The 13,199-nt window shown below is 45.7% G+C and overlaps 1 protein-coding gene across 1 annotated transcript in view; it reads left to right on the forward strand.

Annotated features, from left to right (window-relative positions):
• Nucleotides 1-1,965: 1,965 nt before the first annotated feature.
• The window catches only part of LOC309524391 (dual specificity testis-specific protein kinase 1-like), a 29,709-nt gene continuing 18,475 nt past the window's right edge, over nt 1,966-13,199 (forward strand). Inside the window, exons 1-2 of the mRNA XM_082209030.1 lie at nt 1,966-2,093; nt 3,909-4,108. Of these exons, the coding sequence (XP_082065156.1) occupies nt 3,923-4,108 (186 nt within the window). The 5' untranslated portion in view covers nt 1,966-2,093; nt 3,909-3,922. The remainder of the gene's footprint in view (nt 2,094-3,908; nt 4,109-13,199) is intronic.

Raw genomic sequence — 13,199 nt, forward strand, 5'->3', positions numbered from 1 at the left:
AGAACAATATAAATTCCAGGCTCTTAGCTAATTCTGCTAAGAAAAAACAAACTAAGGGCCAGTTTTTTCTTTATGCGTATTTGGACCCAGAGGGGGAAAAGACTGATGCTAATCAAACTGCCTCTGTATTCATTATATATTATGCACCCCTCTGTGCCACTGCATCGCTGGATGTCAATTGCATCTGTCTTTTGATGGATAGGCAACCTAAGGCATAGGGGGCCGGATCTAGCCCAATCGCCTTCTCAATCCGGCCTGTGGTCAGTCTGGAAATCAGTGTGTTTTTACATGAGTAGAATGTGTCCTTTTATTTAAAATGCATCTCTGGGTTATTTGTGGGGCATAGGAATTCGTTCACCCCCCAAAAAAATATAGTCCGGCCCCCCACAAGGTCTGAGGGACAGCGGACTGGTCCCCTGCTGAAAAAGGTTGCTGAAAGCTGTGGCTGTTTAAAATGGTGCTGTACTTCTTCAAATGTGTGATGTGAACCGGGTCTCTTAAAGAGTTTACCACATAGAAACAGCCAGCCAGCAGGCGATGCAATAGGAGATTCTTGCTAGGTTGCATGATATGGCCTTGGAGACTGACCCCCCCCACCCTCAATCCATCCAAACTATTTAGGTTGAAAATACAAAGGCCCCATTTCATAGCTAGTGACTCTTTTGAAAGACTGCGGATCTATCCAGCTCTCCTCCCAGAGGCCAGCCACCAAGCTGGTTGTTTCCAGCCAAGTTTCCCTCCTTCTCTACGCTCCCTGTCCCCTGAGCCTGGGCGTCTGTGTCTGAAGAGAAGACAAAAGCGCCTCTCTGCTTGCCATAAGAATGGGGTTCTTGCTTGGGCAGAGTGGTGTGAATGGCTTGTCTCTAGCCCCTGGGGAAGGGGCATGATGCAAATTCACTTCTACACAAAAGGCTCTTTGAGGGAAGGAGGCTGGGCCAGCAGGAGATTGATCTTGAGAAAAGCCATGAACTTGAGGAAATACAGTAGATGTTTCCCATAGAATGTCAAATGCCAAGGTAGAGGGTGTGACGGCGCAATGGCCCTTTTTCCCCTGGCGCCATTGGGCCTGTCCTCTCACTTAAAAATAGAGTGTGCACCCAACTCACAGAACGCCAATCTCATAAATTCCCACAGGCTATCTCAGATTATCTTGTGGGGGACTTGTGTGAGGTAAAACTTAATAATTAGGAGTCTCAGGCAGGATTTGTTCTAATAAACAATAATGGTTTTATTTAACAAGGAAATTTATTACACGAGTAGATAACACTTAGGATACTTCAGTTTACAATGTTTCACTTCAAGGTTTTCTCGGTTGTTTCACACTTAATACTTTGGTTCTTAACTTAATACTTTGGTTCTTAACAAGGTGGTGCTTTCTGTCGGTTGCACACCCCTTTGACAACCCTACTCCTGAGGTACTCCAAGTAATAGACTCAAGGTTTCACTGGTTTGGGAGTCTTCTCTTACTAGAAGAATCTCTCCCCTCCTTACTGGAATGACACCTAAGTACAGTAGACTGTCTCTTTACAGCTTCTACTTCTCCTGTCTCAACCTCAGCCTCCCAGTTACAGTGGTGCCTCACAAGACGAAAAGAATCCGTTCTGTGATTCTCTTCGTCTAGTGGTTCTTTCGTCTTGCGAAGCAAGCCCATTGACGGATTAGCGCTATTAGCGGCTTATCTGCTGATCGGATCAGCTGATAAGCGGCTTAGCGGCTTGGAAAAAGGGGGGGAACCAGCAGGAACTCGCAAGACATTGTCGTCTTGCGAAGCAAGCCCATAGGAAATTCGTTTTGCGAAGCACCTCCAAAACGGAAAACTCTTTCGTCTAGCGAGTTTTCCGTCTTGCGAGGCATTCGTCTTGCAGGGCACCACTGTAATTCCTGGCCTATTACTCTCACAGGACACCACACACTGTCCTTCACACTAAGCTCAGAGACTCCTTTCTCTAGCTTGTGATATTTTCCTCAGAGTGGATGTTTTTACCCACAACCAACTCTCACTCCCTATCACTACAATGCACTCTCCGTGCGACTGCCCTTGAAGACAACTTGGAAACTTAATTTGGTCCATAATGCAGCTGCCATATTGCTGGGTGGGCTTCCGTTTAGATTTCATATAACCCCTGTTTTTAAAAAGCTGCACTGGCAGCCAGTTTGTTTTTTCTGGGCCCAATCAAAGGTGTTCACTTAGTGTTTAAAATCCTAAATGACCTGGGCCCCAAATATCTGAAAGCCTGCCTCCTTCCCTGCAGAACCCATTGGGTGCTAAGATTGGTAGTTCTTCCACCCTCAGAGGTTCAGAGTGGCAGTGACCCAGGAGAAGGCCTTCTCTGTGGTGGCCCCAGTGGTGGAACTCCCTCCCTACAGAGACACGCTTGGCACCTTCATTACATAGCTTTTGGCAAATGCTGAAGATGTGCCTCTGTACCCTGGCCTTAGATGCTTGAGGTGCATATTTTTAAAACTTACAGCTTGCGGTTGTAAGCTGCTTAAATCTGTTTCCAATATTGTGTTTTTTAACATTGCAACTTGTCCCAGGACCTTAGGATGAAGGGCAGGTAATTAGCATTTTTGTTTTTTAATTAAGTCTTTATTGGTTTTAAATGCAAAGATACAATGATACAAACATACAATGAAGGTAAGTATTTCAGATTTAAATACAGGGGGGGGAAAGAAAAGAAAGGGGGGGAAATAAAATTTTGAAACAAAGACAAAAAAAATGATAAAAAGAAAAAAAGACCAAAGATTTATACGACATTATAATTTATTTATTTTTTGCAAAAATCTTCCAATCTTTCTCGTTATACTTTTTCTGTTGTCATGGTATTATTGTGCAGTTTTGTTTTATATCCTTTTTCATACATTCCACTATAATATTTATATCATTTATCTATTATTCGCAAGTATCATTCCAATTCTGCTAAGATGGTATCATTTTTGCGATGTAATTTTATATATTCCTTAAATGTTTTCCTTTCTCCGTATGTTTTCTGGTTTAAAACTCCCCTGACTTTTTCCGTCAGCTTTGCCAGTTGGAAATACTCTATCATAAGTGTCTGCCAATCTGTGGGCAGGTAATTAGTAATAAGAATGTTTCACACCACCACCCTGGGTCATTCTGATCAGTAATGGTGGAAGAGAGTGCCTCATCGGAGCTGACCCATTGCCACTGCTCATCTTTCCAGGTAGCGCTCCAGGGACGAAGGGTGCTGGCTGTGGCCCTGGGCACCCAGAAGGCCCCACAAGAACATTCCAGAATGTTCTAGAACCATCTTGAATGTTCTGGAACAGTCTTGCAGCCTGCCGGGCTCTCCTGGCAGACGTGCACCACTTTCTGGAGTAGATGAACCAAGGGAGAAGTAGTTTTCCTGACGTTTGAAGGCCTTTGGGCATGGGTGGGGAGGTCTCAGTGGCAGAATCTGGCCTTCACTAGCCCTGATCTGTGTTCTCTCCTCCAGTGCTTAAGCCTGTCTGGGATGCATCCTTGCACTCTGGTAATGCTTCTTGCTTTCCTGGATGGTGAAAAGAGATGTTTCCTGTGCAGGGCAAAGTATGCTTGAAGCTTGTGCAGAAGCTCCCGACTTTTGCTGGAATGTAGCATCTTGTGGAAAGGTGAAAGGCACATCCATTGCTCCACCTGCTTTTGGTTATGACCCTGCCTGTCACTGGCATATGACCTCTCAGAAGCTTGTTCATGGGGGAATATGGCCCTCGGGCAGCATAATTCCCCACCTTGGGACATAGGAAGCTGTCAGTCAAATGGCGAGGATAGCTAAAAGCTCTGTCCCCTGGAAGGGACCTGCTGTTTGCAAAGCAGGCACGACAACAGCCAGCTTTGCAGGGCTTCTTCACCCATTTGGCAGAGCCGGCAATGAAACCTGTTCTTTCCTTCTCCCTCCTCTTTGCAGCACCTGTCTCTGAGATGTGTGAAATGGGGCTGGTCTCTCCTGAGCCCTCCAGCCTGACGCCATACTATGGGGAGATGCCGGACGCTTATTGTCAGGACGACCGCTGGCAGAGGTTGCGCACGGCTGTCAGGAAGCTGGAATTCTGGGAGAACTTTGAGGCGGAATTGATTGGCAGCGGCTTCTTCTCCAAAGTGTTCAAGGTATGACTGAAGCGAAATGCAGCCTTTGCAATGCTTTGACACTGGCTTAAGCTTTTAGTGCAGATTCACCCTCAGGAGTGCAGGGCACTTGCAACCCTTTGCACCTGCCTGCCTGTCTGTGCTGCCTCTTCAGTACAGCTGCCCTGTCAAAGAAGGGAGAGAGTGTTACTCTGGCAGCCTTTTTTGTGCTGCTGTAAAACAGAAACAGGGGACGCGGATGGCGCTGTGGGTTAAACCACAGAGCCTAGGACTTGCTGATCAGAAGGTCGGCGGTTCGAATCCCCATGACGGGGTGAGCTCCCGTTGCTCGGTCCCAGCTCCTGCCATCCTAGCAGTTCGAAAGCACCTCAAAGTGCAAGTAGATAAATAGGTACCACTCCGGCGGTAAGGTAAATGGCGTTTCCATGCGCTGCTCTGGTTCGCCAGAAGCGGCTTAGTCCTGCTGGCCACATGATCCGGAAGCTGTACACTGGCTCCCTCGGCCAATAAAGCGAGATGAGCACTGCAACCCCAGAGTCAGTCACGACTGGACCTAATGGTCAGGGGTACCTTTACCTTTACCTAAAACAGAAACCTGTTGCAGCCTGGAGAGGGCAGGTAAGGCTGTACTGTGGTGGTGGTGTGCAGCATCTGTTTTGTGTGCCGGGGTGTCTATGTGGTGGGGTCCCAGGCTTAATTCCCTGCATCTCCCAGTAAGGCTGAGAGAGATACCCCCTGCCTGAAGCCCCACAGAGCTGCTGCTGGTGAGAGGACACTGAACAAGACAGTCTGGTGGCCTGACACGGATAACACAGCTTCTTGTGTTCCTAGACTGGGGTAGACAACGTAAGGCCCAGGGGCCCAGATGCGGCCCAATCGCCTTCTCAATCCGGCCTGCGGACAGTCCGGGAATCAGCAGTTTTTTACATGAGTAGAATGTGTGCTTTTATTTAAAATGCACCTCTGGGTTATTTGTGTGGCATAGGAATTCATTCATTATTATTTTCTAAATATAGTCTGGCTCCCCACAAGGTCTGAGGGACAGTGGACCGGCCCCCTGCTGAAAGTTTGCTGACCCCTGTGCTAGACCTTTACTCAAGCCTGTATGCGTTAAACCCACAACTTAACAGTGGTCAAAGAAGCTCAGCCGGGTTTCCTGAGAAAAGGCACAGTGCCGTGTTTCAGACAAGGAAGGTCAGCTGTAAAAATTGCCAGCCTCCTGCCAGCCTTCCTGATGCAAGCAGATTTGGAAGCATAGCACATTCTCTCCATCCCAGGCACCCCCTCCCCTGGCAACTGGCAACCATGAGCTGGTTCCCAATCCGTCATCCCCACCTACTCACTGCAGCCTCCTGACTCTCTTGTTCCTCCCACTCTTGCAAATTGTTGTTGTGATAGTTACTATCTCCTTCCCCCTACACACACACACACACAATTTTCTTGCAGCATTTCTCTCTCTCTCTCTCTCTCTCTCTCTCTCCTTTCTTGGCGCTCTGTAGAATCCCAGCAGCCAGCAAAGCTGGAGACATTTCACTGTAGAATGAAACTGTTTTAGATAACAAGAAGGATTCCCAGAGATCCACTATGAAGCCTTTGTTTAGAATAGAGAGGGGGGTCTCTCGTTGGACATAGGTGAAATTGTGTTTTCTCATGCTGAGGGCATAATGCCCAGTGATGAAATAGCATTTGATGTTTGGGTTTGTATGGCATCCAGGAGAGCTGTTCCCTGGGGTTTAATCCATTGGTTCCTGAACTCTTTTGGGCTGCTGCCCTCTTGGTTCCATAAACTCACCCGATAAAAAGCATTGGTCAGAACAGCACAGTAAAATTTGAAACAGTAATGTGTGCGTGTATTCAAAATCCAATTAAAACTTAAGTTTAGCTAACAAAACTGATTAACTTGACCCAGCAACACCAGCTTCTCAGAGTCTGATGGTTACTTAGCAAGAGTCTTGTTCCCCACCCCTGAAGTAAAGGTTGCAGCCCTCATTCTCAGCCTCCCTCGTCCACTTGTGTGGAGTCTCTCCTTCATGGGTGGCGGTGAGGGGGAAGCACTCAGCTATGTATTTATTTGTAGGAGTTTCTAAACTGCTCAACACATAAAAAAATACCACAAACAGAACCAGTCAAACAGACCCAGTTGAAAGTGCTTCACTTATATCAGGCACGTCCAACAGGTGGTAGATCACTGGCTCCCCCCAAAAAAGCGCTCAACAACTTTGACCTGAACCCCAAAAAAGGGGGTAGATCACTGCCAGTTTTTACCTCTGTGAGTAGATCACGGCCTCTTGGGAGTTGTCCACCCCTGACTTTTATTATATCACTAATGCTAGTGGAATAATCCAGATGTTTGATTATTTCAGTCGTCGTACATAAAGTACTCACATTTGTAATCACTGGGCCTTTTCTTTGCAAATTGCTCACTGGCGGGGATTCTTTGGGTGTATTTCCTGACTGCTCCTCATCTAAATATCTCATCTTTGTCCAATACTCACTAAGGTAATACCTTCACAATAGCCCTGTCCTGGTAGATCAGCCTGAAGCTGGTCTAAAGTAAAAAGGACAGGAATTCCCCTCCAGCCTCCCAGTGAGTTTGTGGCGGAGGTGAGGTGGTTGTGTTGTGTTTCCGAATGTTTTATTGAATTTATAGTAAGATGTCATTGACCAAGGACACGGCCAAATAATGGTATCATTGAGTACCAAGGCTTCAACTATCCACGGCAGAGCATGTGTGGTGGAGGTCGGACATTAATGTCACTTCTGTTTATGTTGTTGCACCACCTCCCCCAGTTTCTGCTCATAAAGCCCTCATCCGAGCACAGTACGTAGACACTTGCCAGGTGGTTATAGCAGGTCTTTAAATGCCGAATACTTGGTGCAATATGCCACTGACCCCGCTATTCCGCCAGCCTGGTTAAAGCATCAGCCTTGTTTTGAGCTGGCTGCCTCTTCCTCTGAGAGCTGTGAGTGTGTAAATCCCTTTTATTCTTCACTAAAAACAACTGCTGAGCCACAGTGCTGCCGGGCTGGTTGATAGCCAAAGCAAATGAGAGGTTTTTGATAGTTGTTTACTCAGTTACAAAGCAAACTAAGTCTCGTTAAGATGTTTGCCAATTCCTTGCAATTGCCTGGAGCCTGCAGCTCTCTATTTTAAGGCTGGCTGGTCTTTTACACCCAGATGTTCCAGGGGAAAACCTGAAGATCTTGAAGATGCAAACTGCTGCTCCCTAATACACAGAATTCCAAGGAGATATCGTATGAATTCTATTTGATAGATTGATTATATTTGTGGATGGGTAAATATTATATATATATTTTTCCCCACAAGTTGTGAGGAGGTGTGTGTGAAGCTGAGCTTATGATATGGTTTACATCTTTAGATCATGGCATAAGTATAAGATTGACATAGCTCTAATGTGGCATGAGACACCCCCCCCCCCCATGATGAGCTTTGGTGACCCTGGAACAAGCCAGATTCCGACTGCCTGCTGAAAGGCATTTGGGCATCCTGAGTTCACCCGTAAAAAGGTAAAAGGTAAAAGACCCCTGACAGTTAAAGTCCAGTCGTGAACGACTCTGGGGTTGCGGCACTCATTTTGCTTTATTGGCCTAGGGAGCCGGTGTACAGCTTCCAGGTCATGTGGCCAGCATTACAAAGCCGCTTCTGGCAAAACCAGAGCAGCACATGGAAATGTCATTTGCCTTCCCCCCGGAGCGGTACCTATTTATCTACTTGTACTTTTGGGCATGCTTTCGAACTGCTAGGTTGGCAGGAGCAGGGACCAAGCAATGGGAGCTCACTCTGTTGCGGGGATTTGAACCTCTGACCTTATGATTGGCAAGCCCAAGAGGCTCAGTGGTTTTAGACCATAGCACCTCCCTGTCCCTGAGTTCACCCATATTTGACCTAAATGATTAACACATGCAAATTAAGTGGCTAAGCGCAGGGTATTCAACTCCTCAGTATTTGTATAATGGTGAGGTGATTTGAAGGCAGATAGCAGACAGGGACGTCTAGTTACAGGAAGGTAGCCATGTTGGTCTGCTGTAGTCGAAACAAAATAAAAAAATTCCTTCCAGTAGCACCTTAGAAACCAACTAAGTTTGTTATTGGTATGAGCTTTCGTGTGCATGCACACTTCTTCAGATACCTAAGGATGCTTAGGTTCAGATAACTATTACAAGTCTTTCACCCTTTTGTTAAACAAATAGGGTGGCTAGTTAAACCATTTCTCACTATTCTGGGGCTAGCAGTGCAAAATTGTAAAGGGAAAACATTCCCTTCTCTAAGCTGAGATTGATTTATAGGGCTTGGGTACCCATATTGCATTCCACTTACGAGTCATCTATTTTCAGCTCTAGGCCCTTCTCCCAGGTAAGTGTAAAAGCTTCTAATGGGTCCAAAAGCTGGAGGGCACCTAAAGCAGTTGCTCCCAAAGCAGGCAGTATCCGTGCTCTGGGGACGGGGCAGGCCAGTTGGTGGGGTTACCTGTGGAGTGAGGCAACAGCTTCCGCTGTAACCTTTTCTTTCCTGAATCTTAATGCCAAATTGATTGAATTCCTGATGACTTCCGACTCAGGGTAGCCCGGTGTGGGAGCACTGATATTCCACTGAGCACAGAGAGAAGCAGATGGTGGGTGAGAGAATCCGGAAGGCTTCCGATTGTGGGTGCCAAATACCCTGAACTGGTGGTCTAGATTAGACATGCCTTGAAAGTGATTAAGAGGAGGCAAGGCATGGTGGACATTAGCAAATGGCAGCACTGTCCTCAGCAAAACATATTTTATTAGGAAGAGGCGTATGGAGCCGAGTGAAGACTTCCTGCATTGCCTGTTTGCAAAGGTCACTCCACAATTTTGCGTCCATTAGAGGCGGCATAGTGACTGTTTTATGGAGCTGAACAGCTGAGCTGCCCCCATCAATCTTGTTTTGAAGCAGGGAATGTGGAGCAGCCAAGGTAGTGCACAAAGAGGGATGCGGGATGCGATAAAGGTCAGACCTGCGATAGAAATGCTAAGCAGGGCTATTAGTTAATTAAAAGGCCTTCACAAATCAACTAGGAACCCTTTTAAACTGTGGCTTTGGATGAATCTGAAATTTGCATATGTCAGTTTCAGTAAGAGGACCTCACAAAGTCTGGCACTAATTATTGGAAAGAAAGATATGCTTTTAACATTTTTTTTGTTTTTGTTTTCTTTCCCTAGCCCAGTAATGCCTCAGAATTTACATTACTGTACCCTTAGCACACAGCTGCACTGAGTATAGAATTACTCTCGGCCAATAAATAAAGCTTTTAGTTGATTTAATCCAACACTCCCACTTTCTGAAATTGCAGCTCTGGCACTAAAAGACAAATGAAAATTTAGCTGCAGCAGATATTACCTGCTGAAGATAAAGGAATCAGGCCCACTAGAAAAATCAATATGTAAACATGAGATCCTCTAGAGGTAAAAAAAAAAATGCAAGGGCAATTTTCTTTCTTTAGTTAGGTTTTTAAAATGTTAAATAATGTAAAACAGAACCATTCACCCCAGCCTATGAATGGCTGTGGATAATACAGGAAAAAAGGAATATGTGCAGAGCCTCACAAACTAAGGTTCACTGGAAATGAAGTCTGTCTTTCTAGAAAATAAGGCGTATCCATGTCATTGGTGTTTTTGTTTTTATAGTCTTGGTTCTAATTTCTATTATAGAAAAAGTCTGGAATGTATCGCTGAAGTCTCCATCCCCTGTTTTTGTCTCTGCTTCAATATTTCTTACCAGTTTTCTGCTGGTATGGTTTTGTTTTATGCTGGATTGTGCATCTTAATAAAATTCCATATAATACTACAAAGAAAATATATGTATAGAAGCCCCCACCTGGAAGTGTTTTTGCTGGATTTCAGCAGGCCTTGTGTATGAAGGTCTCTTCCAATTAACCAGAGCACCTCCTCACTGCCCCAGCTGGAAAATTCACATCCCATGGGTGCCACGTGCGAGGAGTGGCTGTTTATAAATTCGCTGTGGGAGAAGTGCAGTGATGTGGCAGCCTCTTTGGCAGGTGTCATTTGTAGCCTTTAATCTGTTTAAAGTGTCCAGATAAAGGGATGTGATAGCACTACTCCCTTCTGCCTTGGTCAAACCTCACCTGGAGTCCTGCGTCCAGTTTAAGAAGGATATTGACGAGCTGGAAAGTGTGGAGAGGAGGGTGACCAAGATGATTGAGGGTCTGGAAACCAAGCCTTATGAGGTTGGTGCAAAGTGTTAGTGCTGACCTTTAAAGCCCTAAACGGACTTGGTCCAGTATACCTGAAGGAGCGTCTCCACCCCCATCTTTCTGCCCGGACACTGAGGTCCAGTGCTGAGGGCCTTCTGGCGGTTCCCTCACTGCGAGAAGCAAAGCTACAGGGAACCAGGCAGAGGGCCTTCTCGGTAGTGGCTCCCGCCCTGTGGAACGCCCTCCCACCAGATGTCAAAGAGAAGAACAACTACCAAACTTTTAGAAGACATTTGAAGGCAGCCCTCTTTAGGGAAGCTTTTAATGTTTAACAGACTACTGTATTTTAATACTTTGTTGGAAGCCGCCCAGAGTGGCTGGGGAAACCCAGCCAGATGGGCGGGGTATTAATAATAATAATAATAATAATTATTATTATTATTATTATTATTATTATTATTATTATTATTAGGGACAGTTGAAGGAACTGGGAATGTTTAGCCTGGAGAAGAGGAGACTGAGAACTGACAGAATAGCCATCTTCAGACACCCATGGAAGATTTAGCATGCTTGTTTTCTGAGAAAACAAGAGGGGAGAATCCAAAGCAATGGATTCAAATTGCAAGAAAAATTCCAACTAAACATTTGGAAGAACTTTTTGATGATAAGAGCTGTTTGATTGTGGAATGGCCTGCCTTGGAAGGTGGGAGACTCTTATGCCTTGGTAGGTTTTTAAGTGGAGTTTGGGTGGCCATCTGTCAGGTATTCTTTAGTTGTGATCCCTGCATTGTCAGGGTTGGACTAGATGACCCTTGGGGTTCCCTTCAAGCTCTATAATTCTATGATTTTCTTAACCTTAGCTTCTACGTCATGTCCTCTGCATGTGCTTTGGTACCTTAAACCTGTGTGCTCTCCCAAACTTTGTTTAAGCTGTTTCCATCTTACTGAGCAAATCACTACTATGATAGGGAGGGGAAAGTGTCAACAAAGGGCCTCTGATAGCTTGATCAGAATGACCCAGCATGTACCAGCTTAATTTAGGTTCACCTCCAAGTGCCAGGGTTTTAAAGGAGCCATCAAGGTGATGTGACATTATACCAAGGAGATCCTAGTATGGTGGTTTTAAATTTTGTTTGCTCTGCAGGGCTGCTCAGAGATAGGGAAAGACTAATAATAATAATAATAATAATAATAATAATAGTAGTAAAATTTATTTATACACCACCCTTCCTGGGGTATAATACTAAGGTAGATGGGTCAGCAGTCTGACTTGGAGGTATTATTACTATTACTATTACTATTACTATTAATCCTGCCAAGTCAGATAATAATAAGTGGCAATTTAATTTACATACTGCTTAATGCCTAGGTGGCTTCTAAGCAGCTTGCAAAACAGAAAAACGATTGCACAACATTATTTAAAAACAGAATTTAAATACAACCCTTTACATCAGGGGTCACCAAACTTTTTCAGCAGGGGGCCGGTCCACTGTCCTTCAGACCTTGTGGGGAGCCAGACTATATTTAGAAATAAATAATGAATGAATTCCTGTGCCCCACAAATAACCCAGAGGTGCATTTTAAATAAAAGGACACATTCTACTCATGTAAAAACATGCTGATTCCTGGACCATCCGCAGGCCGGATTTAGAAGGCGATTGGACCAGATCCGGCCCCCGGGTTTTAGGTTGCCTACCCATGCTTTACATCCTGCTTGTGGGCCTATCAGGGGCGCCTGGTTGCCACTGTAGGAAACAGGATCATAGAATCGTACAGTTGGAAGCAAACCTGAGAGTCATCTAGCCAAACCTCTGCAATGCAGGATTCTGCAGCTGTATGGGGACTGAACCTGCAACTTTGGTTTTATCAGCACATGCCCATACCAACTGCAGGGTGCTAAAATAGGGACGTAGGAGGCTGCCTTATACCGAGTGAGACCGCATCAAGCTCAGTACTAGGGACATGAGGAGATTCTGCTGGATCAGGCCAATGGCTCATCTAGTCCAGCACCCTGTTCCCACAGTAGCTCACCCAGATACCTCAGTGGGAGACCAGCAAACAGGATTCAAGCACTAGAACACTCTCTCCCCTCCAGTGGCGTAGCGTGGGTTGTCGGCACCCGGGGCAAGGAAAGTACCGTATTTTTTGCACCATAACACTCGCTTTTTTCCTCCTAAAAAGTAAGGGGAAATGTCTGTGCGTGTTATGGAGGGAATGCCTACGGGTGGCATGCCTACGGATTTTCCTCCTCTAAAAACTACGTGCGTGTTATGGTCGGGTGCGTGTTATAGAGTGAAAAATACGGTAATTTGCGCCCCCTAACCCGTGGATTTGCGCCCCCTAACCCTAACCCCCAGATGTTGCGCCTGGCCCCCCTGCACCCCCCACGCTACGCCACTGCTCCCCTCCTGTGGCTTCCAGCAACTACGATACGATAATATTTATTGTCATTGTCCCATACAGAACAACGAAACTTAAAATCTACACCAGACATTCAGAACCAACAAGCCTTCTATCCCACCTATCCCAGCCTGGTTAACCCCCTAAAAACTCTGATACCCCATAATTAAATACAATATACTCCCACAGAGACTCCCTTAAAGGTAAAGGGACCACTGACCATTAGGTCCGGTCGCGGACGACTCTGGGGTTGCGGCGCTCATCTCGCTTCATTGGCCGAGGGAGCAGGTGTACAGCTTCCGGGTCATGTGGCCAGCAGGACTAAGCCGCTTCTGGCGAACCAGAGCAGCACATGGAGACTACCTTACACTGCGTTTAAAACCAAAATCGCATTTGGATAGAAACTGTTTCTCAGGCAGCTAGTCCTATACAGTGGTACCTCTGGTTAAGTACTTAATTCGTTCCGGAGGTCCGTTCTTAACCTGAAACTGTTCTTAACCTGAAGCACCACTTTA

Source organism: Podarcis vaucheri, assembly GCF_965113315.1.
Source record: "Podarcis vaucheri genome assembly, chromosome: Z".
NCBI lineage: Eukaryota > Metazoa > Chordata > Lepidosauria > Squamata > Lacertidae > Podarcis > Podarcis vaucheri.